At 40.7% G+C, this 25,785-nt stretch overlaps 1 protein-coding gene across 1 annotated transcript in view; it reads right to left on the reverse strand.

Annotated features, from left to right (window-relative positions):
* jmjd1cb (jumonji domain containing 1Cb) overlaps nucleotides 1-25,785 on the reverse strand; it is a 105,540-nt gene that overhangs the window by 21,200 nt on the left and 58,555 nt on the right. Inside the window, 17 exon segments of the mRNA XM_084568163.1 lie at nucleotides 47-50; nucleotides 127-139; nucleotides 141-224; nucleotides 226-300; nucleotides 302-373; nucleotides 375-392; nucleotides 395-457; nucleotides 459-503; nucleotides 505-624; nucleotides 626-673; nucleotides 675-706; nucleotides 2,832-3,102; nucleotides 5,300-5,341; nucleotides 6,566-6,709; nucleotides 8,752-8,876; nucleotides 9,669-9,774; nucleotides 17,276-17,389. Coding sequence (XP_084424289.1) covers nucleotides 47-50; nucleotides 127-139; nucleotides 141-224; nucleotides 226-300; nucleotides 302-373; nucleotides 375-392; nucleotides 395-457; nucleotides 459-503; nucleotides 505-624; nucleotides 626-673; nucleotides 675-706; nucleotides 2,832-3,102; nucleotides 5,300-5,341; nucleotides 6,566-6,709; nucleotides 8,752-8,876; nucleotides 9,669-9,774; nucleotides 17,276-17,389 — 1,376 coding nt within the window.

A 25,785-nucleotide genomic window follows, 5' to 3' on the forward strand; every position in this document is an offset into this window, starting at 1 on the left:
ACCAAAATTAAGAAAAATGGTATTTATGACCAAATATTCCTCGGACCTAACTGCATGTTACAAATTTGATGATATATAAATAAAAACTGAAACTAGTTATGACAGAAGGCCTGCAGCTGACTGTACCTTTCACAGTGTTTCTTAATGTTCTCTATAATACCGCCCTGGACAACGTCAGACATCAGAGGGAATCTGTTTGCCGTGGAGGACTGGGTGATCTGAGTTTACTGCCACCAATTTCCTCCTCTTTCTTTCGTTATCGTTTTTTGCAATTTTTTCCTTAACAGACTTCTTGATGTCCCTCGTCTGCTTGAAGCTCTACCCATGGGGGACACGCAAACCAAATGAGAGATGAGGCATCATTCATTTTTGGGTCCATGCATCAGTGGCTTTTTTCCTCCTCCTCCATTTTGGAAAATGGCACTTGGTTTTTCACATCACTGCTACGAGTCTTAAGTTTCATTCTCAGAATTGGGCTCTGAGGACGAGGAAGAGGAGGACGAGGGATGATGAGGACGATGAGGAGGAAGAGGAGCATGAGGAGGAGGACGGTTTTCTCTTGTTTTGTGGGTTTTCTGAGTCACTGCTCTCTGATAGATCAGACGTCATGTCAGCCTTCAGCTTTCTTCAGACCTGCCTTCTTGTCATCTTCTTCGCCTTTCCTGCGTTTGTTTCACTGCCTGCTTCAACCCCTGGACTTTTGACTCTGGATAAGAAGAAAGGAAAGAAGTTTATGTTGGGACTCACACCATGGTAAGAAGAGAGGCAGATGACGTGATTGCACCCATCATGCCTAGTGGTCTACTGTACAAGCCTGTGGGGGCAGTGCTATGATCTGGGGTTGCTGCAGTTTGCTCAGGTCCTTAGGTTCAGCAAACATTATGTGCCCAAAGAATGAGGTCAGCTGACTACCTGAATATACTGAATGACCAGGTTATTCCATCAATGGATTTTTTTCTTCCCTTCTTTCACGGGCATATTTCCAAGATTACAATGCCAGGATTTCATCTGACTCAGGGGCACTTTACACGGAAAACGATTGGAGGTGAAAAAGCGCAAAAAAACATTTTATCGGATGTCCTATATCGTTTAGATGGTGACGGCGTTTTTTGGGGGTTGAAAAACGCAAAAAAAGTGAAACCACCCCTCCAGAGTGGAAATCTTAAAAAAACGCTCCACCCTCGCGTCACCGTGCAAAGGGTGAATAACGCAAAACTGCGTTTTCTCGTCGAATAGAAATGACGTGACAAAGCATGCGACAGGACCAGAAAAAAACAAGTAAAACAAAACATGTCGAGCTCCGCGATGGGAGGTTCAAACAGGCCCCTAGCCGCAATAATTTTGTATCCAAGTGGTTTGTTTTTGGTTAATGTATTTCGCGCGCTAAGCGTGGAAAAAGTAGAAGAAAAAGTTAATACCTCAACGCAGACACTCTTGGGAGTGTTGCCACCTAGCCATCTGGCGGTATACTGCAATCTATGTGTATGAAAATTTTCACACACTTTTGCGTTTTCCGTTTGAACACAGAATTGTTTTCAGAAAACGCTCGTCTAAATGCGGAGTTTAAAAAGTGAAAAACGAAAACGCCACTTTTGCGCTTTTGGTTTCAGATAGTTTTCCGTGTAAAGGTAGCCTCAAAATTGTGAAAGAGTGGTTTCAGGGAGCATGAGACATCATTTTCACACATGGATTGGCCCACCACAGAGTCCAGACCTTAACCCCCACTGAGAATCTTTGGGATGTGCTGGAGAAGGCTTTTGCGCAGTGGTCAGGACTCTCCCATCATCAATACAAGATCTTGGTAAAATTAATGCAACACTGGATGGAAAATGAATCTTGTGACATTGGCAGAAGCTTATCAAAACAATGCCGCAGTGCAAACTTTTTTTTTTTAGGCCAGGCAGTGTAGTTTTTTTTTGTTACCAACGTGTTTTTTCTCTAACCACTGCAGTTTTAGTATTACAGCATTAAAACCACAACATGTTTGTTACCACCAGTAAGTATAAGTCATAGTCATATCAACCATAGACTGTATATAAACATAGCCAATGCGTCAGCACTTCCTTGCATTAGCCAAACTGACGCTAGTTTCCCGGGGATATGGGTGGTGCCATCTTGCGATTTTGGAGCCAGAGTCTGTGCAGTCCTGCCCAAGAGAGGAGCCAAGTGGAGCCGCATTATCGATGACCCGCCCACACTAACATGAGACTCACTCGCATTTTCCTCTAATTAATACTTTGCTCTGCTCTACTTTCACCAGTTACAAAGAAATGTTGGATTATACACTGTACTTATTCATTTATATTTTCTTATTCTCACGGTCTTTCCAGACAGTGGTTGGCATAGCAACTAGTAGTCATCATGATGTCCTATCCTGTTTCAAATAACTAAAACAAAACTTATTAGAAAAATGGACACTTGAGTATGCATCAGCATTATATTAACTACCTTAAATGACAGAAACCATCCTTCAAAAAATGTATTAAACATGTACTAATGTTTGACGCAAGTCCCATCCACTAACATGGAGGGGGTGGAGCTTATGACCTATACTGCAGCCATCTGCACCGTCATCCATCTTTATACAGTCTAGGATATTAACCAAAAGTTTGAGATTGCCACATTATGGTATCTTGTATGGAAAATAGTAAGACATGTATCAACGACTGAGTGCCAGACTCAATCCCAAAACTCTTCTCATGAAAAAATGTTTTTATGATTCCAATTCTTCTGTCATGGAAAAATCCCTGAAAATCACTTAAATGGCACTGTGCCACAACATACCATCACAGGTAAATTTACACTCCCAACTTTACAGTGACTGTCCTTACCTTGCACTGTGGCATCTTCTCTCCTGTCCTTATCATCCTCTGGAACACTGCTATCTGATCCTTTCCTTCTGGAAGAACGAGAGTTGCGCTGTTCTCTCTGTTCCCTTCCACTCCCTCCTGGTGTGTGGTGTGATTGGGTAGCTGGTTGCTGGTTTTGCTGTGACTGGCTCTGTTGCTGGGACACTAGTGTACCCTGGGAACCTTTAGGGTTGGGGCCTGAAGATGTCATGATGGGGCGGGGGCTGTTGGCTTGGGCTCGTGTGTAATGACTCTGTAAGAATAAAAAAGTTATATGTTAATTAATGCACAGAAACATTCAGACCTGTACATTATAAGCATTACTATTAATTTATATGCAGTGTAACCTACCAGTTTATTAGGTATACCTCGACATTAGTTGTAGAATAAATCCTACCTTTGTCAAGTTCTACTGTTCAGTGCTGATTAGCTGATTAAAGGCCATTTGTGTTTTTTTAATAAATAGAGGCGATGAACAAAAGAAAGAATAATTGTTAATTTATTGTCAGGGTCGGTTTCCACTTTGTGACTAACTGTTGTAAGGTATGGACACACCAAACCCACATCAACTACTGATAAAATAACTCTGTGTCTTGGCAATATAGTAGCAGTTTAACACCAGCAGTCACATTTGCTTTTGCTTTCGTCACTTCCATTTTTTTCCCCTGTCCTCTGGATCTCTAAGGTAACAGCCAAACATGCTGAATCAGCTAAATAGCAGGACTCTGACTAGTGCCAATGGTGTGAGACACACAGATGGCCTCAGATGCTCACAGAGAGAGCCCCCATAAAAGAAGCTTGATGGCCTGTAACTTGCTTCATTTTGGGAATTAATTTTGCCTAAACTGAAAATTTGTGGCAAATGCACAGCATGACATAAACAAATTAAAAGATTTTTGGAATATTGAAAAATCGGAATGGCATCTGTAGTGGAGTTACACACATGCTTGCTCTGGGTTTAAAGATCAGTAACTTCAAAGGAATTTGTGTCTGGGCTCTCTAAGGAATCCATTCATTTTTGCTGCCTGCAATCACACTATGTACGGGGACTATTAACATGTTTTGGACATTTTTGCTTGCCATCTTGAACAAACTGTTACTTAAGCTATTGTCCAGACACAAGTACAAAGACACCAAGTACTGGGCAGCTCCAATCAAGTCCAGTCGGACTGGTACAGTAAATTCAGAGCCCAACTAGTTCTGCCCAACCCTCGTCATTTGTGAAAGCATGAGATCTCTATTGTAATTTTTACCGTACTCATATCTTTCAAGGTAATCCTGCACTAAGAGGTCACTTTCTCAGAAGTGAAGGTGGGACTTCACTTCTGAGGGATTGTCAGGGATTGTCAATTAAGAACAATCCCAATTTAAGCAAAGGCAGTGCTATACGCCCTCTGTAGACTGATTCATATCACATCATCATAGCTGGTGGTCCATAGCACGCGTACTTGTAACCACACCCATATGTAACAGAGCCTTTTGTACACTATGAAACTACTATGTACTAGATAAGGTGCTGCACAGGTTGAATTAACTGCTAGATGGCAGTGTGATCAGGAAATGTTGCATGGGTGTAGTTACTCATTTCAAACATTTGAGACAGACCTTTAACAGTGTGTATCTGTATACTCTCAGAAACAATTATAGCAGGGCTATGTACCTACACTACATTTGATTTCTGCTTGAGTTTTACTAAGTGACTAGGCTAATCTTTCTGCGCTGAAATGAGATAATTTGAATGCTTTCCCAGTTTAATGGTGATGGGTATAGAAGATGTGTCTGTTGTCTGTTACAGAACCTCACAGTTTTAAGTTTAACATGATGAAGTTTGTGGTTTTTATGCACAATATGTCCTATATATTAATTAAATTACTGCACATGACAGATCATTAGCATTGAAGATGTCTATTGACTTTTGTTCAAATGTTGGTTAATAGTTAAATACAGGTTACAGATACACTTTAGAATTCCATGACACTTGTTCAATAAGTGAAATTCTGAACATGGTCCACAACACAGTGCTGCATGGTAAGATGACCAAAAGATGTGGAAATGGAATAAAAATATTGATTCTTTGTTGCAGTACCGAGTGCTATCTGAGATAGTTTTGGTTTTGACACTAGGAAACTGTGGCACCTCTGTTGTTTTCCCAAAGATGTTATAGTTGTTCAGCCTCAATGGACATGTTTTTGCCCCACTCAGAAAATCAACAGCGAGCTTTGGGAACATTAGGATTAGTGGGCGCGCACTGGATATTCTTTTAAAAAAAATAATTATAATAATTCAGAAAATAATTCAAAATAGGATTACTCATGCACATGTCCATCAGATTTTACTACACTTTTCTATACTTAAATAGGCTTTGCTTATTAAACATTTGGAGTGTATTGTGGAAATAGTCGATCTGGAGGATTTGGGGGCAGGTGTAGAGATGGGATTTTTGGGGGTACCTGAGTGTTGCCAGTGGTCCCGCCGGGTCTCCCTCCTGCCATCTTTAATGTGTCAAGAAAAGAAAAAATAAATAAATAAAATGAAATGAGGGAAAAAAAGAAAATGTGGGACAAGGAGAGATTTTTGTTAATGAATGCGGGACCAGAAGGGCCTGGCTGAAAGTTCAATGTGACCACCTTCAATATGTGTCTTGTCAATTTTTGCCAAAATAACACCAAATAGTCTTAATAGTCTTCTGCTGACATCACAGCTGTCTGAAACCTGCTGAATGGTAACCAGAACAACAGAGACCCTCTCTAGACAAATTGAACTACCAGCACATAGGAGCCAAATTCATTAAAAAACACAGTGGATGTGTTTACATGGACATGAGCATTGTGCTAATTATAGGGCTCTTAAATGATCTTGTTTTTGTGTTTCCACATATAGACACATTATCTCAATTTCAGAGTCCTGGATAAGCCTTTGTCCTGGTTTTGTGAAATTACAATTACATTTACAGGATATAATCAAAACTAGGATAAGCCTTAAAATCAGGATACTAGTGCTCGTGTAAACATAAACCATGAAAGCAGAGTTTTGAGTTAGCAGTTACTGCCCGAGTCAGGGAACAACTAAAGTCTAAAAATCAATTTGATCTTTAATGAGATTATCAAAGATTTGCTGCACACTTAGGAAGCTTTGTAGATGATGCTGAGCTCAGATGAATGGCTGCCAAATGAAACACGCAGTTTGTGCTCAATGCCAGAAACACAACATAGGCCACATATCTGTTGCAATTCTAAGGTGGTATGACAGTCTCAGTATGATATAGACTAAACAATTAATCAAGAAAGAAATCAGCAGATTAATCTTAAATTGCAGTCTTAAATAAAACCATATGAAAATCCAGAAGCACAATGAATCCAAACATTTCAAACTTGAAACATGAATTGTACAAGAAGGAGCTGTGTGCTTATGCTGGCATTGTACTCTTCTTCATTAGTTCCGCTAACTGCCATTTTCTTTTGGCAACGGATTACTTTAGAAGACATGATATTTTCTGTGTTTGGTTTCTATTATATCTGCATTTTTCAACCTTTGTGTGTCTGGCTACCTTCCTGTCCTTTTTCTATTACACCAGTAACATACCTTACCAAAGAGCATGGATCAGAGTTAGTTAATGTGCATGTTTATGTGGTCATGTTCCTCTTCATTTGCTATTAGGATGCTCTAAGCTTCTGCATGTATATGCTATAGTGTGGATTGTGTTTGTATGTACTCACATGAGTCGAGTTGTTGTTCTGGCTAGAACGTGACCTTCGTCTCGAGGTGATGCCAATGTTTTCTCCTTTCAACAGAGAGTGGACCACGTCATCCAGAAAGGTCATCTGGACCATAGAGGGATCCACATTCTGAGGCTCTAGCACCTGAACACACACCACTATTACACTACTACACACTATTACAGTCTGGTAAAAAACAAAACACATGGCCAGTACAAATTCTGCTGAAGTTGGGACACTGTATATAATGTAAATAATAGAAGAGGCCTGGGAGCTAGAGGGTCCTGCATAGTATGTTACTGCACTCCTCTGAAAAGAAATCTCAGATGTTGTTTCTAGAATTGGCTGGAGGTACTCTCCCAGTGTGGGGGTTGTTGCCCCAAGTGTTAAAATTACCACAGGGACCACTGTTGCTTTCACCTTCCACATCTTCTCAAACCTTTTCAGCCCTTGTTATTTCTCAATATTTTTATTTTCCCAATTCCTGCTGTCGCTTAGGATTACACCTTATCTTACACCTATCTCTACCACCCTCCTCTGCCGTTTGCCCACCACTATAATGTCCAGTTGGTTTTCCATCACCAGTTTGCCAGTTTGTATCTGAAAGCCCCACAGGATCTCATAGCTTGGCCATTCTCAACCATGTTCTGAGGTGTCATCCACTTTGACCTTGGGAGCTCCAGTCTATACACTGCAAAGATGTTTCTATAAACTAGTTTCTATATACTATGCCAGCAGCTTGGTTATGCGATTGCACGTACCCACTGCCTGCTATCATCTTACACTGCATTGTTATGTAACATAGCGTCTGAGGGGCATCTTTGCATAACCTGCAACTGGGGTCCTATCAAATGTGGAACGCCCAAGCCTCTTCTTCTTCATCTTGTACTTAGATTCTGTTCCTGTGCTGCCATGATAAGAGTCACTTCAGTTATCTACCAGTGGTACATGGTCTGCAAGAGTTTGCCCCCCCCCCCCATTGATGGTTCCTGCTCTTTCTTCTGTTCCTTCTGTGAGGTTTCTGCTGCCTGAGATAATCACTAAGCATTTAATATGAGGGGGCCATCTTCCTGATTATTGTACTCAATGGTCTTCCTTGTTTCATCCAGGATAGTGGCTCTGACTCTCACTAGTCCTTGGCCTGCTTAGTATACAACGTCGGGGTAAGACCAGCCTTGTCTTGATATCAGTGGCATCTATCTCATCCTTAGGCCACATTATTATGCCATGTGATGACTGGCAGGGGGTAGGTGTTGATAGCCCAGGTCTTGTTCTTGCCTCACTCTCTGTAGGTATTTGGATGTATCGGCTTTCATTGTGGCCTCTCCGTGGATTTAATTTGCTTGTGGGATACGAAGATACTTGTGGCTGTCAGCATCTGCTATGTTGCCCTCTGTCAGTACAGTCCCCTTAGATCGCACAACCTTCCCCTCTCTGTTACTATTCGACCACATTTATCCAGTTGATGTCATCCATGTTAAGGTTACAGCATTCTGTAGGTGGTATTCATACCAACTCTTGTAAATGATCTGGCTGAGAGGGTTTAGTCCAGTGCAGAATTGCAGTGGTTACAGAGCATCTCCTTGGTATATGCCAGACTTGACGCCTTTATTTTTCACAGTTCTTGATGAAGGCCCTTAAGGGCCCATTCAGACCGTGCATTAACATCCCACCACAGTATTAGAAACATGTGTAAATTAGATTCTGGCATTAGATCCTACATGTATGCTTTAGCCAGACGTATGCATGTATGCCAGATGTATGTTTATCTCATTCCTCTTGCTGCTGCTCTCCTCTCCACTCTACTTTTTTTGCCAGACTCAAGCAGAAGGGGCCACCCGTATGAGCTGGGTTCTGCTCAAGATTTCATCCTTGTTTTGGAGGTTTCAGGCCAGGTGTTGTAAAGCGTCTTGAGAATTTATTTTTTTTGTTATTGACACTATATAAATAAAATTGAATTGAACTGAACTGAATGTTTTTGCGTGTCATTCAAAATGAGTCCCCATTTAATGAAGGGTCTAAATAAATTGCTAATATAGTAGGTTCATCTTTGAATTCTGGTATTATTTACATTTTACACATTATCCTGTGGACACAAGTTTTTTTTTTATTACTGTATGTTACTCACACATTACACATACAGTCATAGCCATATGATAAAAAAGCATGTTTTATTTTGAGTGTACCTGGTCATTCATGACAACCATGTTTCGACTGAAGAGGTCGTGGTGTGTAATGATGCCAGTAAACCACTGGGTGGCCGAGTCTTGCCTGTACACGCGAACACGGTAGCCATTCAGTGAGTATGGACCTGTAAGGAGAAAGAAACAGTTCTATAAGAGTTCTAAATGCAGATTCCTCATTTTATAAAATACATTACCGACATGACTCAGTGCACAATCACCAGGGACCTGTACAACAAATAATGATTTGGGTTTAACGAGGTAATGTCTGGTTTAAATCTAGGTTTTCACTGGTTTTCAGGTTACACATGTACATCAACACTGTAAATTATGTTGAACACCTAATCGGCACTGGAGCACCTTATATTCAGAATAAGATATCAACAGGTATTAAAACACCAAACCATACAGTCAGTTTTCTAATAATATTACTATCAGTAAAATCCCATAAAGTTCCCAACTTCATGCTGTAGCAAATACCCTGATCCAGACATCATAGCCTGACGTAGCCAGACTCAATTCTTACAGAATATGAGTCTCATAACACGGCACTTGGATTTCATTATGGGGCATTTTTTTTTAACCAATACAGAGAAAAAAAAAGGTATGCACCCAATTGGACAGCCTGGCAACCAATCAGAGCCCACCCGTTTAATTAGCCCAGAGCAATATCAGTTCCCAACAGAGCAACTCGACATGGCGCTGGGTACAGAGTTACAGCAAATCTACAGTATAGATCTGACACAGAACCATAAATCTAGCTTCAGGATGATGGGAAATGCTAGTCTTAGTGAAGCTGGATAAGGAAAAGAATAGGCCATGGATCACAGTGATCACACAAGTCAGCGAAGAAAAAAAATCTGAACAGCAACAAACTGTTAAATACCTCTCTACATTGTAACAATAAATAAAAAGCTTACCTTGCATAAAAATTTCCTGCACCTTCTGGTCTTTGAGCCAGCCCTTCACTTCTTCATGGAGCAAAGGGTTGTCTCTTAACACTGGGTTCTGACTGTCCACCTCGTCCTGAAAGACAGGCACATACACATGCAGGTTTTTATAGCTTAGTATCCCACTGAAACACAAACTTGTCACATGGTGCCGATTTTTGGGCATACTAAGTCCTCTGTGGGGTGCAAATAACAAAACAGAAATATAATAGAAATAATGCAGACACAATCCACTTACGGCATACAAACTGAGGTTTCTTTTTAACAAAAGCAACCTGTTAAATATTATTAAGGGAACTGTCCTGTTAAAGAAAGCATTGTGCTGTTTCCATTATATTTGGAGCTGCTTCACATTCAAGCCTTGTAGACAGCCTGGGTCTTATCAATGACATGTTCAGATAAATCATTAAGTCCTCTTTCAACCTTTTATCATCATGGTATCCTTAATCAGACAGAATACTGCCACCATTGGAGCAGGAGGAGCCTACTTACAGTGATGTTAACCAGCTTTATACATCCCTCTCTTTGACAGTAAAATAGTAAAAACAAAAGTAAAATAGTATAGAATAGGTATTTTCAACAGTAAATGGAATATTTTGCACACTTTTTAATACAGATGAAGAAATCTTATGATCTACCAATTAAATGCTCATTATTGTCATGCATCATATATCATATGAAGACATCATGCCTGAGAAAAATAACAGCACATGTATAATTTAAAACATAATGCACATCTACATTTATATGGCGATGAACGCAGATGGCTTATCAAAGACTTTAGAAACCCTTGCTTTCAGGGACACTGTTGCTGTGGAGACACTGAGGCTGAAAGCAGGAGAGATCAAATTGTAGGAAAGTTTCAGAAAGTTTCTCTTTTAAGACTCAGTCAAATTGGCACTCAGTAACTGAAATAATGTATCATGGTTTTATGCATTCTATTTTGTATATGCAACAGATTTTTATCAGGACCACAGCACAGAGTGTGACTGAGAACTGGTTGGCAAGTGGGCACATTTATTTGCTAGACTACAGCTGTGGATCACTGTCAGCAGCTGCATTTATCATGCCACGCTGTGAAGTTAAATATGTAAAGTTTCGGGCTTTTCTGACACTTACAGTCTTATGTTCACTGTTCATACTATTCAGCAGTAAGATATGACAAAATCATGGACAGATCATGCAGCCCTGCCACTATTCAAAATCATCCAAATCACTTGAAGCAAGCGAAAATCTCAAACAGTGTGAACTGACACCACAGGTGTGCGAGCATGTGTTTGGGGATAGAGATTTGTGTGTCAGTGCAAGATAAGGGGTTGTCAAAATAAACTGACACAAGAAGGACTGTAAGAACATATGACAGCAGGGAGGAGAGGGCAGGACACAACAGAGAGACAGAGAAAGAAAAGGCGCTTTGGATCTGCAGCAGGGTATAAAGCCATAAAGTTCCATTGTGACTGGACTGTCAGCTGAACAGTATTTAAGGGTTTGCATGTGGCAGCTGCTACCAGTGAAACCTACTACTAACCTCCTACTCTTGGCTTTAACTGCTCACAGAAGTGACCTTGTCATCAAGTCAGTGCAGAGTGCAGTCTTTTCTAAGATAAGATAAAATAAGATAATCCTTTTTTATCCCACAGTGGGGAAATTTGCAGTGCTGAAACAGCATATGGTTAAGGATAGTGCACACAAGACAATTAAAGTGAACATTAAATAAATACAAAAATAGCAATTAGATACAACAGTAGTTTTACATATATACTACTCTACTACAGCTTCGCTTTTTGTATTATAGAAAACAAAACCTCTTGAAACACTTACAGACCACAGTTTGAGAATCGTGGATCTAAAACAACTGAGAAAACACATGTTCACATACTTTAACATTATAAAAAGCTCTTTAACAAAAGCAACTGCACATGTAGGTGCGCCAATGACAACAGCAACAAAGAACAAACAACATTTTTAGAGTCCAAGCTCTAAAAAATGCCACGTTACGCGGCTCATGTGTTTGCCAAAAAAAAAACAGGCAAAACGTCACTCGAGCGCTGTCCATCTTGGGTCACCATGAACTCCATCAACGACAACATCAACTCGTATTGGCCGCTCCCGTTATCACTTGCTGTTCAACCCCAGAGTTGGTACATTCCCTTTCCAGTTGATGGTTGATATTTGTAAATTTGTTTCAGGAATTGTAAAAGTGTTTCACCACTTGTAAATTTGTTTCGGCATTTGTAAAAATGTTTCGCGTCTTGTTAATTTGTTTTCTGAACTACAAATTTGTTTCGGGACTTGTAAATGTGTTATGGCAATGTGATTTTGTTTTATGATATGTAAAAATGTTTCCTAAATTGTAAATTTGTCTCAAGCTTTGTAAAAGTGTTTCACATTTTGTAAAGTTTGGTTTGCACCTCTCAGCCATTGTACTTAACAGACTTTGTGCAGGGAATTATCACTGATCAGTCAGTGCAAGGGGAAAGCTAACTTATTGTCTCCAACCTCCACACACTTTCAGTCTCTCTTTACCCTGCAGCTACATTGCATCCTGCAGCCATTCATAAAACAAGTGCACAAAAATTACAATTGAACCCTTAGTGGTCTTAGTGAAGTTGGCGAATGTTTTGCATTAAGGACTTTGCCAATTAAGCTTTTAGCAACTGATGTGAGAATGTAATGACAAATATTATACTATAACTATCTAAACATATTGGTTTGATAACCCTGCAAATAAGCAAAAGAGCATCTTTGACAGAAATGGACATTAATGTCATGTGAATGTATTCACCACTATCACTGAAGAACAATCACATGCCAGATTCTGGCAAGCGTCAGATTTGAAACTGCAGCTGGTACCAGCACAATGCCTTGGAAAACACACTCACCTTAGCTCTCGCTCTCTCGCTCTCTCGCTCTCTCTCCCTCTCCCTCTGGTTTAGTCAAACTCTTTAGTCAACATTTTAATCTGCCTCTTGTTCCTCAGCTCCACCACACTCACAACATTCTAGGCTCCAGGGCAGCCAGACACAGACATACTCACAGACACACATAAGCAGCAGGCTGGCTTAGCCCACTAAACAATGACTTCATTGTACAGTTTATGCCAAACAGATTGTAGTCCCCGCCCTCTCCCTCCCTCATCTTCCTCCCTGCAGTCTTCCTGTCCAACTGGAAAAACAGAAAGAGGAGTGGCCTCGGCTTCATTGCTCTGAGTATGTGCGAGAAGGAGTGTGTCTAACAGAGAGTCTGACAGTTATTGCTCTAGGGGGTATAAGGGTCTCCTGAAAAATAGGCTATCAGAAGTGCCAGGAAGAGAAAGAATCTCCCACCTTTCTTAATTTCAGATGTCTGCAGTCTTTGCTAATGGGAAAATGGGAAGTGTTGGGGAAAGTACAATCTGGTTGTGTAATCGGAGTATGTATTGCATTTGTTATTTTGAAAGAGAAATACTAAGAAAACATTAAATATCCAAATACATGGATTCAGCTTTTGTAATTAGGTTTAAATTCCATGTAAAAGTTGTGATTAAATACAGGGCAAGACTATCAGATTTTTCTTTCACTGTTAGCCTGGATGCTTTTAGATTGGTAACGAATAAATAAATAATACCAACATACCACTTCCGCACCTCCAAGCAACAGAGAGTTCACTGCTCATTACAAGTTATTATTTTTTTGTGTATTCAGACACAATAAATAGTGCCGTCCATGGTTCTGAAACAACAGCCTGTGAATTATTGCTTTGAACCATAGACTGTATATAAATATGGACAACGGATCCCCATATCCTTGCACTGGTCAATCTGATGCTAGTTTCCAAGTTAGACAGGCGGTGCTATCTTGCGAGTTTGGAGCCAGAAAATGCACAATGTGGTTCAAGGGTGGAGTCACAGGGAGCCGTGTTATTGATGACCCGCCTACGCTTCCGCCACACTGACTTGCGTTTTCATTAATTAATACTGCGTTCTGCTCTACATCCACCAGTTAAAAAGAAATGCTGGATTATGCAATGTACTTGTTTATTCACTTATTTTGTCATACTCTCATGGTCATGGTGGGGATTCGGATCAATCTGAGTCACTCACTGATATGAGCCGGGTTTTGCGAGTCACTTGACCCAAAATGGCCCGATTGTGAAAGAAAGTGTTTCCAGTACATTCACTTGAGACATAATAAAGCATAGTAAACACCTAATAAAGGATTATTACAGTTACCTGTTATTGCCATTTATCAGTTGTGATACATAGCCACTGTGCAAAAAAAATAATTTAAAAAAATGAAATAATATTTTATCTTCTTATGGTCTAAAATGTACGTGGAGTGGATGCAGAGGCTATTAATTCACTCACAACAGGCTTCAGTGAGATTCAGTATCATAACGTTACTAGAAGAAAACAGACATTCTTGTCTGTGATTAATGGTCTAAATTTTAAAATATGGTCATGTTTTCCGTCTTTAGACTGGCTATAGGCAGCAACAGATTACGAGCGTTTGTGTTTTCTCTGAGATGACAATGATCTCTGAGTCGGTTAATTTCCGTTTCTCTGCCGACCTAGTGAGTGGCTGTTGACTCCTGGCTCTCGGTTAAGCAGAGACTCATGAGTAGCGGATCGGACTCATGAGTAGTGAATCGGACTCATGAAAAGTGAATCCACTACAGATTTGCTACTCATAAATCCCTGCAGGCTGAGTGCAGTTTGCGCTGCATGCTAGTGGTCAAGTCGGGTAGCACATTTTACTTCTCTGCCAAGTGAGATTAGATGATAATATTGAATGGTGCCGTTTATTAATTATATATCAATCAAACGTGGTAGGACTCAACTGAGCCGGTTCAATAGACGTCTAGATTCATGATTCTTGAGTCTTCTTTGGTGGCCGGTTCAATGAGTCGGATCCCGAATCTTTTTTCCACCGCTAATCTCCACATACGGTTCTCTTAGTGATTTTATTTATCCTGGTGATAAGCAAACTATCCAGTCTGATCCCAATTTTGTGAAAGACACAGAGTTATAATGTCAAGCACTTTCAAGCACTTAAACTAAAATCCAAGCACTTTTCAGGCCTTGAAAACACAACACTCAAGCATTTTCAAGGATTTCAAGCACCCCTACAAACCCTGATATACATATACATATACACACATACATACATACATACATATATTCATACATACATACATACATGTACATACATACATACATATGTACATACATACATGTACATACATACATATATATATATACACAGTGAATAGCTTGAAATGGTACAAAGGTAAGTACTGAACAGCCAGAGGTTAAAAAAAAAAAAGGTTTGGTTACCCAAAACTGAAAAATAATGTACATTTCAGAATTATACAAAAAGGCCTCTTTCAGGGAACACGAAGTGGGTTAACAATTTAAAGCTGTTCTGCAGCAATGAAGGTTGAATCAGCCTTGAAAGCTGATGCTACTAATTTCTAGAGGTGTTCCAACTTTTCTTGGTTACTTACAACCCCCTCTGTCTGCATAAAAGCAGTGTTGGAACACACTGTGGTACCAGACCCTCATGAGCATCAGGTGAACAGTATTGTACTGCAGAAAGTAGTGTGTTGCTACAAAAATGTTGACAGGACGAGTTGCAGCAAGAAAGCCATTGCCAAGATGTCAGAATAAGACAAAGAGGCTCGCCTGGGCCATGAAACACTGCCATTGGACTACTGAAGACTGGAAGAAGGCATTATGGACTGATGAATCAAAATTTCAAATTGAGAGGATGGTTCCACAGTGTGTGACATCAACTGTCAATCATGGAGGAGGAAGTGTGATGGTCTGGGGCTGTTTTGCTGGATCCAGGGTCGGTGACTTGTACAGAGTGAGAGGCACCCTGAACCAAAACGGCTACCACAGCATTCTGCAGCGCCATGCAATACCCTCTGGTATGCGCCTAGTTGGTCAGAGGTTCATCCTACAGCAAGATAATGACCCAAAACACAAGTCCAAGCTATGCCAGAACTACCTCAGGAAAAAAGAACAAGATGGTAAGCTTGAAAACATGGAGTGGCCAGCACAGTCTCCAGACTTAAACCCCATCGAGCTGGTTTGGGATGAACTGGAGAGAAGAGTGAAAGCCAAGCAACCTACAAGTGCCACACATTTATTGGAACTTCTGCAACAGACTTGGGAAGAACTTTCTGAAGAATATTTGATTTCTATTGTAGAAAGAATGCCACAAATGTTATATCTGCCAAAGGTGGCTACTTTGATGAGTCAAAAGTTTAGAATACATTTTGGTCTATAAATTGATTCCATGATTTATTTTTCAACTCAAATTGATTATTTGTTCTATGCTTTCATTTCAGAGTGCAATGAGACACTAAACTGAATAATTTTCAGTAAAAAAATGGAAAAAGTGTGGTGTTCTAAAACTTTTGCCGGTTATTTCTGGCATAAAATACGATTGTTTACTCACCCATATAACTTTGGTGTCACTTTGAGTCATTCATACGACATTTAGATCCATGTATCCATATAGTGGGAGAGACTGGGGCACCGCAACGCAGCCTCTAAATAACGCATTATCTGCCCCGAAACTCGTTCATTTCACCAATATTTTGTTATGATACGCTGGTGCCATTCCCTGTTGAGTCCGTGGTTACCTTGTTATCTATTCGCGTACGTGCAGCGGTTTGTTGTTCTTTGGCCAGCTGTTCCTCTCTCTGCCTCTGCATCCTCCTTTCAATGAGCTCCTCATCCGTATACTCTGGCTCAAAACGGTAAGGACGTCCATCATAAATAAAGTCGTTGTCCACAACCTCAGAATTGGAAAAATATTCAGCCATGTTGCAAAAAACTAGCAGTAGCAAATTACAGGTAAACACGATCACGCTCAGAGATGAAATAATCCAGGTTTCGGTGCCATGATCACTCCCACTATATCGATATACGCGTTGCTCCACTGGATCTAAATATCGTCCGAACGACTCCAAATGACACCAAAGTTATATGGGTGTGTAAACAATCGTATTTTAGGCCAGAAATAAGGTCCAGGTTGTAAAAAACGGTAATTCTCCTTTAAGTACTTTTTCAGAACAGTATTGACTTTAAATGGTTAAAAAAAAAAAAAAAAGTTTGGGCTGTCGTACTCCGGCCGGGACTGCTAGCGCTAACATCTCCAGTGGTTTCTGTGATCACTGCAAAATGTTTTGGCACTGTAGGATTGAAGTGCTTCAGTGGTATGCAAATTCTTTTTTTTTGTTTGTTTTTGTACAATTTGCACAATAGCCCGCTTTTATCAAGGCTTCCATCAGGTAGTTTTTTTTAAAAAATAAAACTTGCCTTCCATCAGTCCTAGCAACGTGCTTTCATCCGATTCGTCCATTTTGGTAGCCGTTAGCCGAGCCGAGCTCTGACGTGTGCATCAGTGTAATCTGTGTACCAGGAAATCGTGCACTGACAAAAGTTCTGTGTTGGTGGGAATGCAAACTGCAAACTGCGATTAAACGTGTTATTTCTTTGTAATTAATTAATCGCAATTAACGAGTTAAAGTCCTCCTGGAGATCACTGAGAGCATTTACCGTATGAGTGTGACTGCATGTTTATTACCTGGTATGGCTGAAAGGCTGAATGATCAGACAGGAAGTCCAGCTGTCTGTCCAAGAAGAATTCCACTGCTGTTACTGATGATAACAGGCTCTTCCCCACAACTGGCTTAAATGCCTGCACAGACAAAAAAACAAACAAAACAAAATATGGTCAACACCAACAGTACCTTAAAAACATTAGTAGGATAAGCAACACGTCTTACTAGAATGACTTTAAGTATTCAAAATTCTAAAATACTAATCAATTCTACAATAGATAGTGAATCATATAATTTTAGACATTGATTTTATTTAGCTGCCTATCAAAACATATTCAGTGCGCAGTGTTATATAATGAATATGGCAAAGATGTGCATAGATTTAATGAGGATGAGATGTTGAGGAATTGCAGCTTTTAATAAAAAACTCTAATTATAATACTATCCCATGTCTACATGTAGAATAAGAGCACACATTTTTTATCAGTCCATCATTAAATTATTGTAATATTACCGTATATTACCACAATGATGCTAATATTGGATTTAGTGACAAATGGCAGCAGCCTGTGCAGTATATGAATATGAAAGTAACCCAGTAGGTTTTGAATGTGAAGTAGTGGAATATTCTACCATGGATCAGGATCATTCTATCATTTATTCTATGGATCATTCTATCATGGATACAAATTGTCTCAAGATGCTTCACAACATCCAGTCTGAAACCCCCAAAGCGAGCCTGAAGGCGATGGTGGCAAGGAAAAACTCCCTTTAACAGGAAGAAACCTTGAGCAGAACCCAGCTCATATGAAGGGACCCATCTGCCTAAGGCTGGCGGAGTAGAGACAGAAAAGACAGAGGAGAGAATAGGAGGAACAAGATAAACGTACATCCGTCATAGATACACACATCTGACTAAAGCGAACAAGTAGAATCTGATAATGATACAAAGACAACATATACCTGATGATGTTACATGACAGTTTGAGAATATAAGAGGAGGCAGGTTGGAGAATTGCCATGAAGACTGGTTGATGAAACCACGACAACAGATGTAAATGGCAAATGGCCTTGTTTTTTATAAAGAGCCTTTCTACCTACTGGTACTCAACGCTCTTTACAGTAACAGACGCATCTACCCATTTGCTCACACAAGCACACACACATTCACACACACCAGTGCCACGCACTGGGAGCAACTGGGGGTTCAGTGTCTTGCTCAAGGACACTTTGGCATGTGGCGCATTCCGGGGATCAAACCGCTAACCCTCTGGTTCGTGTTCCTAATTTTGACGATATTGCGCAGGTGAAAGAAGGCAGTCCTGGGGCCTCATGTACATAGACTTGCATGGATTTCCTTCTAAAACATCCCAATCAAGCGCACATGTTGTACCCGACCCCTCCCTGTCCACGCCCCCTTTTAAATATGCAAATTATATTTAAATTGACGCTGCACCTGAGATTCCCCTCTGCACGATCAGAAAATGAAAACATAAGAATGAGTAAGACGGGAAAAAAGAAGAACTTCACAGAAAGCGAACTGGAGACGCTACTCACTGGAGTGGACATTTATGTCAGTTTCCCAGCATCACCTCTAAGTGTCGCCAAAGGATCAACAGCCATAGAAGCCAGTGTACGCCAGCCATGACGTTGGCGTGGGCACGTACAAGTTCGCGGACATTTCACTCTTGATACGTCTGAACTTTATCGTGAGCGAGTACGTACGGAATGTTTTTGTGCGCACGCAACCTTCGTACATGAGGCCCCAGGTTACTTGCTTTATGTGCGAATTAAAGGACATATCCTCGTTGAATATATCACCAAAGTTTTTCACAGTAGTACTGGAGGCCAAGGAAACGCCATCCAAAGAAATTCTGCACCGTAAGCTCATATTTAATGTATGGTCAAAACTTAAACTCGACAATGACAGAAATTGTGTGAGTGCCTAAAATATATGACATTAACTGTATACAGTGAACTAAATATTACATTTTGGAAGAAGCCAAATATCAGAAAATTCAACAGGGGAATGAAGGAATAAATGAGGGAGCCATTGAAAAGATTAAAGGGAGGAAAACCACAAGGTTACATGATGAAGCGAGTCAGAGAGGGACAGAGAGATGGAGAAGACAGAGAGAACAAGGGGGTGATGAATTAATGAGTAACAGTGTCTGACAGTTCAAAGACAGCACATCCCACTTTGATGTTGCCTCTTTTACACTTACATGCGCACATAGTCTCTTTGCTGCTGTCTATCAGCCTGCAGCCTCAGCTCAGCTGTTACAGCACATACACTACAGAGACCAGGCTGCACTGGTATCTTCACATCTAGCTGTACTGAGAACAGTGTTGTGCAGTCAATATATTTACAGCTATATTCGTCTTTTTGAGAAGGTTGTCTTCGGGTTTCTTTGTAGCCACATCAAATTACTTCTTATTGCCTGCTGTAGTGCATGATAAGAGTCCTGTCTTAAGGTACAAATGCAGATACAGAAGACCACAGAGTCAAGAGCATGGTTGTGAACTGCTCTGATTTATGGCTATACAACAAGTGCAGCCTGGTAAAATTAAGAGATTAGATGTAAGAGCCATGGCTGCTTTGACCCCCTCTTCATCACAAATACCCACTGCATTACATGTGTCAGACTTTCACATTCTCTTTTCTGTTATCATGTTGACCATCATTATATTGTTAATAGCTAATAGCTGTTTTTTGTTTTGTTTTGTTTCTCTTACTAATCCCTACCTAAATCTATTTTAACTGGACATGCCCTAGGGTCCCAAATTCTATCCTTCTTGGTATTGCTTCCAAGGTTAGGCTGCATTCAGACCTACTTAAGCCCATGTTGACCTAGAATTACTTCCTGTGGGCCCACCACCTGCAGGAGAAGGCACTGGGGTCGGTGCGATGTGAGCTGGGCAGCAGGCGAAGGCGAAGACCCGAGCGTGCTCATTCCTGGCGACACAGACTGGTTCTAGGCACGTGGAACATCACTACACTGGTGGGAAAGAAGCCTGAGCTGGTGCGGGAGGTGGAGCGATACCAACTGTATATAGTTGGGCTCACCTCCACGCATAGTGTGGGCTCCAGAACCCAAACTCATGGAGAGGGGCTGGACTCTCTCCTTTTCTGGAGTTCCCACAGTGAGAGGCGCCAGGTGGGTGTGGGGATACTCACAAGTCCCTGGCTGGGTGCCTCCATGCTGTAGTTCTCCCTGGTGAATGACAGGATTGACTCCACGATTACAAATCGCTATGGGGGAGGCTCTTACTGTTGTCTATGCATATGCACCGAACAGCAGTTTGGAGTATACAGCGTTCTTGGAGGCCCTGGGGGGAGTCCTGGAAGGGGTGTTGTCTGGGGACAACAATCGAGCAACTTGGAGTGGAGTGATTGGGAGGAATGGCCTGCCTGATCTTAACCCGAGCTGTGTTTTGTTGTTGGATTTCTGTGCTGGCCAAGTATTGTCCATAACAAACACCATGTTCGAGCAGAAGGTGGCTCATAAGTGTACTTGGTACCAGAGCACCTTAGGCCAAAGGTCGATAATAGACTTTGTGGTCATGTCATCAGATCCGCGGCCGTATGTCTCAGACACTCGGGTGAAGAGGTCTGGGGATGTTGCTGGGCAGTGGAAAGAACACTTTGAGGATCTCCTGAATCCTACCACCATGCCATCTAAGAACAAGGCAGAGTTTGAAGACAGACAAAGTTTCGTCCATATCCTTGACAAAGGTCGCTGAGGTAGTTAAGAAGCTCCCCAGAGGCAAGGGGTCAGGGTCGGACGAGATTCACCCCGAGATGTTCTAGGCTCTGGATATTGTTGGGCTCTCTTGGCTGACTCTCGTCTGGCCTGGGAATGCCTCGGGATTCCCCAGGAAGAACTGGAATGTGTTGCTGGGCAGAGGGACGTCTGGATTTCCTTACTTAGCCTGTTGCCAGTGCGACCCAATGAAATGAATGAATAAATGAATGAATGAATGAATGAATGAACTAGAATTACTGCCATTCGGTGGTTTGCCCACGCTAACCCGTCAGGTTGCGTTTTACATCCATGTCTATGCAAGCTGAAATATATGTATGTAAAGACGACTAAAATGAATTTGCACAACAATATGATGTCACAGTGATGTTACATCAAATTAATGATCAATTACTGGCAGATTGTAAAGCAACATATGGCAGTAAACACATTATAAAATCCTGTGGTAATGTATTACAAAGCTCTGTACAGTATTTTGAAATCTGACAAAGAGCATAAGAATTAAACATGCAAATAAATGAATGGGCAACTTTAAACACCTCATCATTATAGAGATCATTTAGAATTAAACTCAGTGGGGAGAGAGCAGTCAAAAATACGCACTGAAATCAAATGACAAGCTTTTAAAATTCCATGGAAAATTGTCACATACTGTATACTAATCAGCTGCACAAACATGGAAATAACTGGTGTGGTGCAGAGGCATGTGTTTGCCCGTGACGCACACATCTTGAATAAGAAAGCATTTGTACGAGCGAGAGCGGGTGGCTCCGTCACCAGTGCTTGGCAACTGTGCCTACCTAAAGAAGTGGCCAATGACACCTTTCATGGTACCATGGATACGCAGGAAGGGCAAAGCAACTTATGCGCTGACAAACAAGGGTGAGGTTGAAAGCTGTATAAGATTGCTCGAACACAGATGTATGCAGCTTATGTTTAGGTTAAATATGAAACACATCGACGTGTTACAGTAACCTGGTATTGGTTATTCCAGTGTAATGTTGTGAAATAGTGGACCAAGAGACTACATTATAAAAGAATTATAAGATAAATATCCTAAATAAAAAATAATTGTTGGCATAATGTTTTAATGAAAGAATGTTCACATTCAACTCTACATGCTGTGAATGTTATTCACTATGATTTTCAGTAATTATTTGTGATCATTTACCAACCACCTGATAACAAGCACTCATAGCTTTGGTATTGAGTCCTTTGATTTAGAACTCCAGAAGAAAATAATTCCTATGTCAGTTATTAAAACGACAATAACAAATTGTATTTAGTGAAGAAGTTGTGTATTCATCTTGACTGATGACCTGTCCAGGGTCAGGGTCAGAGTCAGGGTCCCCCCCTGTCCACCTTTCAGAGGACAAGCAATTACAGAAAATGAATGAATGAATGAATGAATGAAGTATATTTCAATATATTTGCGTTCATTAATTCTTCTTCCTCTCCAACTGAAAGGACCTGACGGTTCCTCGACCAAAATGATTCATACACATACAGACCTACATACCACAATTAGGTCACATCTGCCACAAAGTGCCAGGAAAAAGCCTTCTGTTACTCCATGCTTCCAAGCGGACAGCAGGAAAGTGGATAAACAGAAGAGAGACATTCAAAATACATCTGTATAGTAACAAATCAACACCAATGTCTCTATAGAGTGGCAAATGTATAAATACAAAGCATATTTAAATATACACACAATTTCCCCAGGAAGCAATTACATCTGAAGACGACATACATGGGACAATGGCATTCTGGGAAAGCAGATCAGTCTCCATGAACACAGCACATTGTATGCTGCTCTCTGCGTGTGTGTGCCTAAGGAAGCCTCTCTAGATTGCTTGGTGACACATGAGCTCCATCATTTCTCTTCATCTTCTTTATATTCTGCAACACTTATCAATTATTTGCACATGCAAGCTTTGTCATCCAGGGAGCCATTAGCTGATGGAGGGCAGAGAGACAAAGACAGACAAAGAAAGAGTGATATTTGTCAATCAGCCTGTCAGCTCAGGGGCCCCAGATGGGGCATTTGCACGTTCAAATAAAACAGGTGTTCAAAATATTCAAATAAAACTGGAGCAGGTGGAACACCCTAATACAGAGTACGTTCTCTATATAGAAATCTCCTGATTCCTTAAAATCCAAATTTCCCACGTGATGTAATTATGCTAACGTACTGGATTTGGTAGAAGAAGTGATGTGAACATATCTGACTGAGACACAACTAAAAATCCCTTAAGATTTCAGTTTCATCACAACACTGGCACAACGTTGTTTAGAATTAAATTGAGACGTGGGAAAAAAAGCGCTATTTATAGAAATCAATCAGAGGCAAACAATTCTGTTGTCTTTTTGATTCAACACACCAACTTGTCTATATATTCATCAAGTGGGAGGATCTTTGAGAAAAGAGGGGAGATACAGTTTGTTTGCCATTTCAAGATTGCTGCCATCCCTCGATTTGACTCATTTATCTTGCTATATATTATATATATGACAACATTTCTTCTGTTCTAGCAGACACAGCCTCATGAGATCCCTAACAATGAAGTTTATGCTGTTGGTTGAAGGGTTGTTTGCTCTGAGTTTGTTACATAAGCCAGTCTGCAGAATTCATGCAACAGCAGGAACCGTACAAGTGTTTTGAAAGCATGAGAGCTGAGTGGAAACTTCATTAATTATGATATTATTTAACTTTATTTTTGTGGCTGTCACAGAGGCTACCTATACAGCAAGCTTATTAATCAGACACATCATGCAGCTTTGTTTTGATAACTGGCCTTTTGCTGTCAACTTTTAGACTAGAGTGCAACATGTAATGTGAAAACCAGCCACCTTGACATGGACAAACGCATCAGCATAGTGTCAAGATTGTTGTCAGTCGACACAACCACCCTATTGCTCATTAGACATTTGATGTGCAGCTGCAACTAACAAATAATTTCACTATCAATTAATCTGACGATTTATCTTACAAATAATTCATTACTTGTTTGCGGAACTTCAGGCATGAAATTGCCCACTCATGTTCAGTGCTTCAATCATCTGCTCTGTGGTGTCCTAGTCCCCCAGAGAAAGTTCTACCAACTGGCTCCTTACATGCTCTGTATGCTGATCACAGATGAACATGTATTTATTGGACCCAGTCCCTTGAAGATTAAATAGCAAGCAATTTGCAGGTCATAAGACAATAAGGAGACTGTTTTTAGTTTCCTCTATCAGACTACTAGTATTTAATTAAAGAATAAACTGACCACACAGGCAACACAGACATAGGGGTGCAAAATCGCTTGCCACAATCAGCAATCGCTGCTCATAGGTGCACCCATAATCAAAGCCAAGACTATAAGAGAAACTGCAGTTCGTCACCGTCAAAAAACACATATGATTATGAATCACTCTGCAGATGCAAGATGTTCTGAGACACATGAAAAACACTATCACACAGGCTAGTGATTCCACACAATTCTGCAGCATAGCATCATGGCATTACTGTTGTAACAAAAATACATTTGGGGAAAAGAAACCCATATAGCAAGAATTAAATCGGAGTTTAGGAAAAATGATAAACAAAGATCCATTTATAACTTGGTACTGAATACATGATTTCTGTAGAAGAAGCAGCTCTCCACCAAACACACATATACTTTACATGTCGACATCTACAATCTATTAAAATAACCATATATTCTAGTCTGAATAATGTCCACAGTTTTCAGGCAGATGTTGCTGCAATCCATTCTAACTAGTGCCATTAATTTTGTTTAAAATGAAAAGCAGAAACATTTCTGAAACAAATAATGAGCAAGAGCAGAGGACATAACACTGCAACATTACCTCTCTCCTCCGTCTCCAAACAACGACAAGGAGCAATAGCGTTGTAGGAAACTAGCTTTGATCTGGCAACCAGGGGAGAAACAGGAAGAAAGAAAAGACAGGATGACAAGAGCAAAAAAGGAAGAGAAAGCACAAGAGCAAGAGTGTGGTTTCCTCTTATGGTAAGAAATTATAGATGCCTGAGAGGGAGAGAAAACAGAGCGGAGCACGAGCTACAGCCGACATTTTAACTGCTGCTGACGCAAGAGGGAGTGAGTGTGGGAGGAATGGAGGAAGGGCCAGCCTACACACAAACACCCCCTCCCCCGTATGTGTGCGTGACACACTCTTGCTCTCTTCCTTACAACTCTCTCTGTGTTGTCACTCTTTCTATATATCAATCTGCCTCCTCCTTCTGCACTGCAAAATTCAGCTTATTTCATTTCTTTACACACATTTCCAAACACTTCTGCCTATGTATCTGTATTAAGACAACATAACAGTAAAGAATAAGATGTAAAGCGTAAATTCACTGCATTTTACGTGGATATACTGACGTAATAAATGCCCTGCTCCTGCTACACTGACAGAGTTTTCTGAATTGTCAAACTGGCACAGGCGTTTTTGTGGTGCCTGCATGTACCAAGATGCAATGCATGCAGGAAACCTACGCAGCTCTTCGAGGGAGGATGTTAGAGACACAGTGTGCTGGCCGACTGTGTCTGAAAGAACATTTGACTCACCAGGTAACAAGTCAATCAGATTCCTTCTAAAGAGGTAAAAAGAAACATCTGGCACACTTTCTCCTAATGGAGAGGCTGCCTGGCACCATCCTTACTAAAAACCTTTGTAAAATCTATGTGCTTTGTGGAATTTCTATAAACTTTAGTACACCTGTATTCAATGTGATGCGTTCTGTTGAGGTTAGCACAATCTCT

The sequence above is a fragment of the Chelon labrosus genome (assembly GCF_963514085.1).
Source record: "Chelon labrosus genome assembly, chromosome: 19".
In the NCBI taxonomy this organism is placed as follows: Eukaryota; Metazoa; Chordata; class Actinopteri; order Mugiliformes; family Mugilidae; genus Chelon; species Chelon labrosus.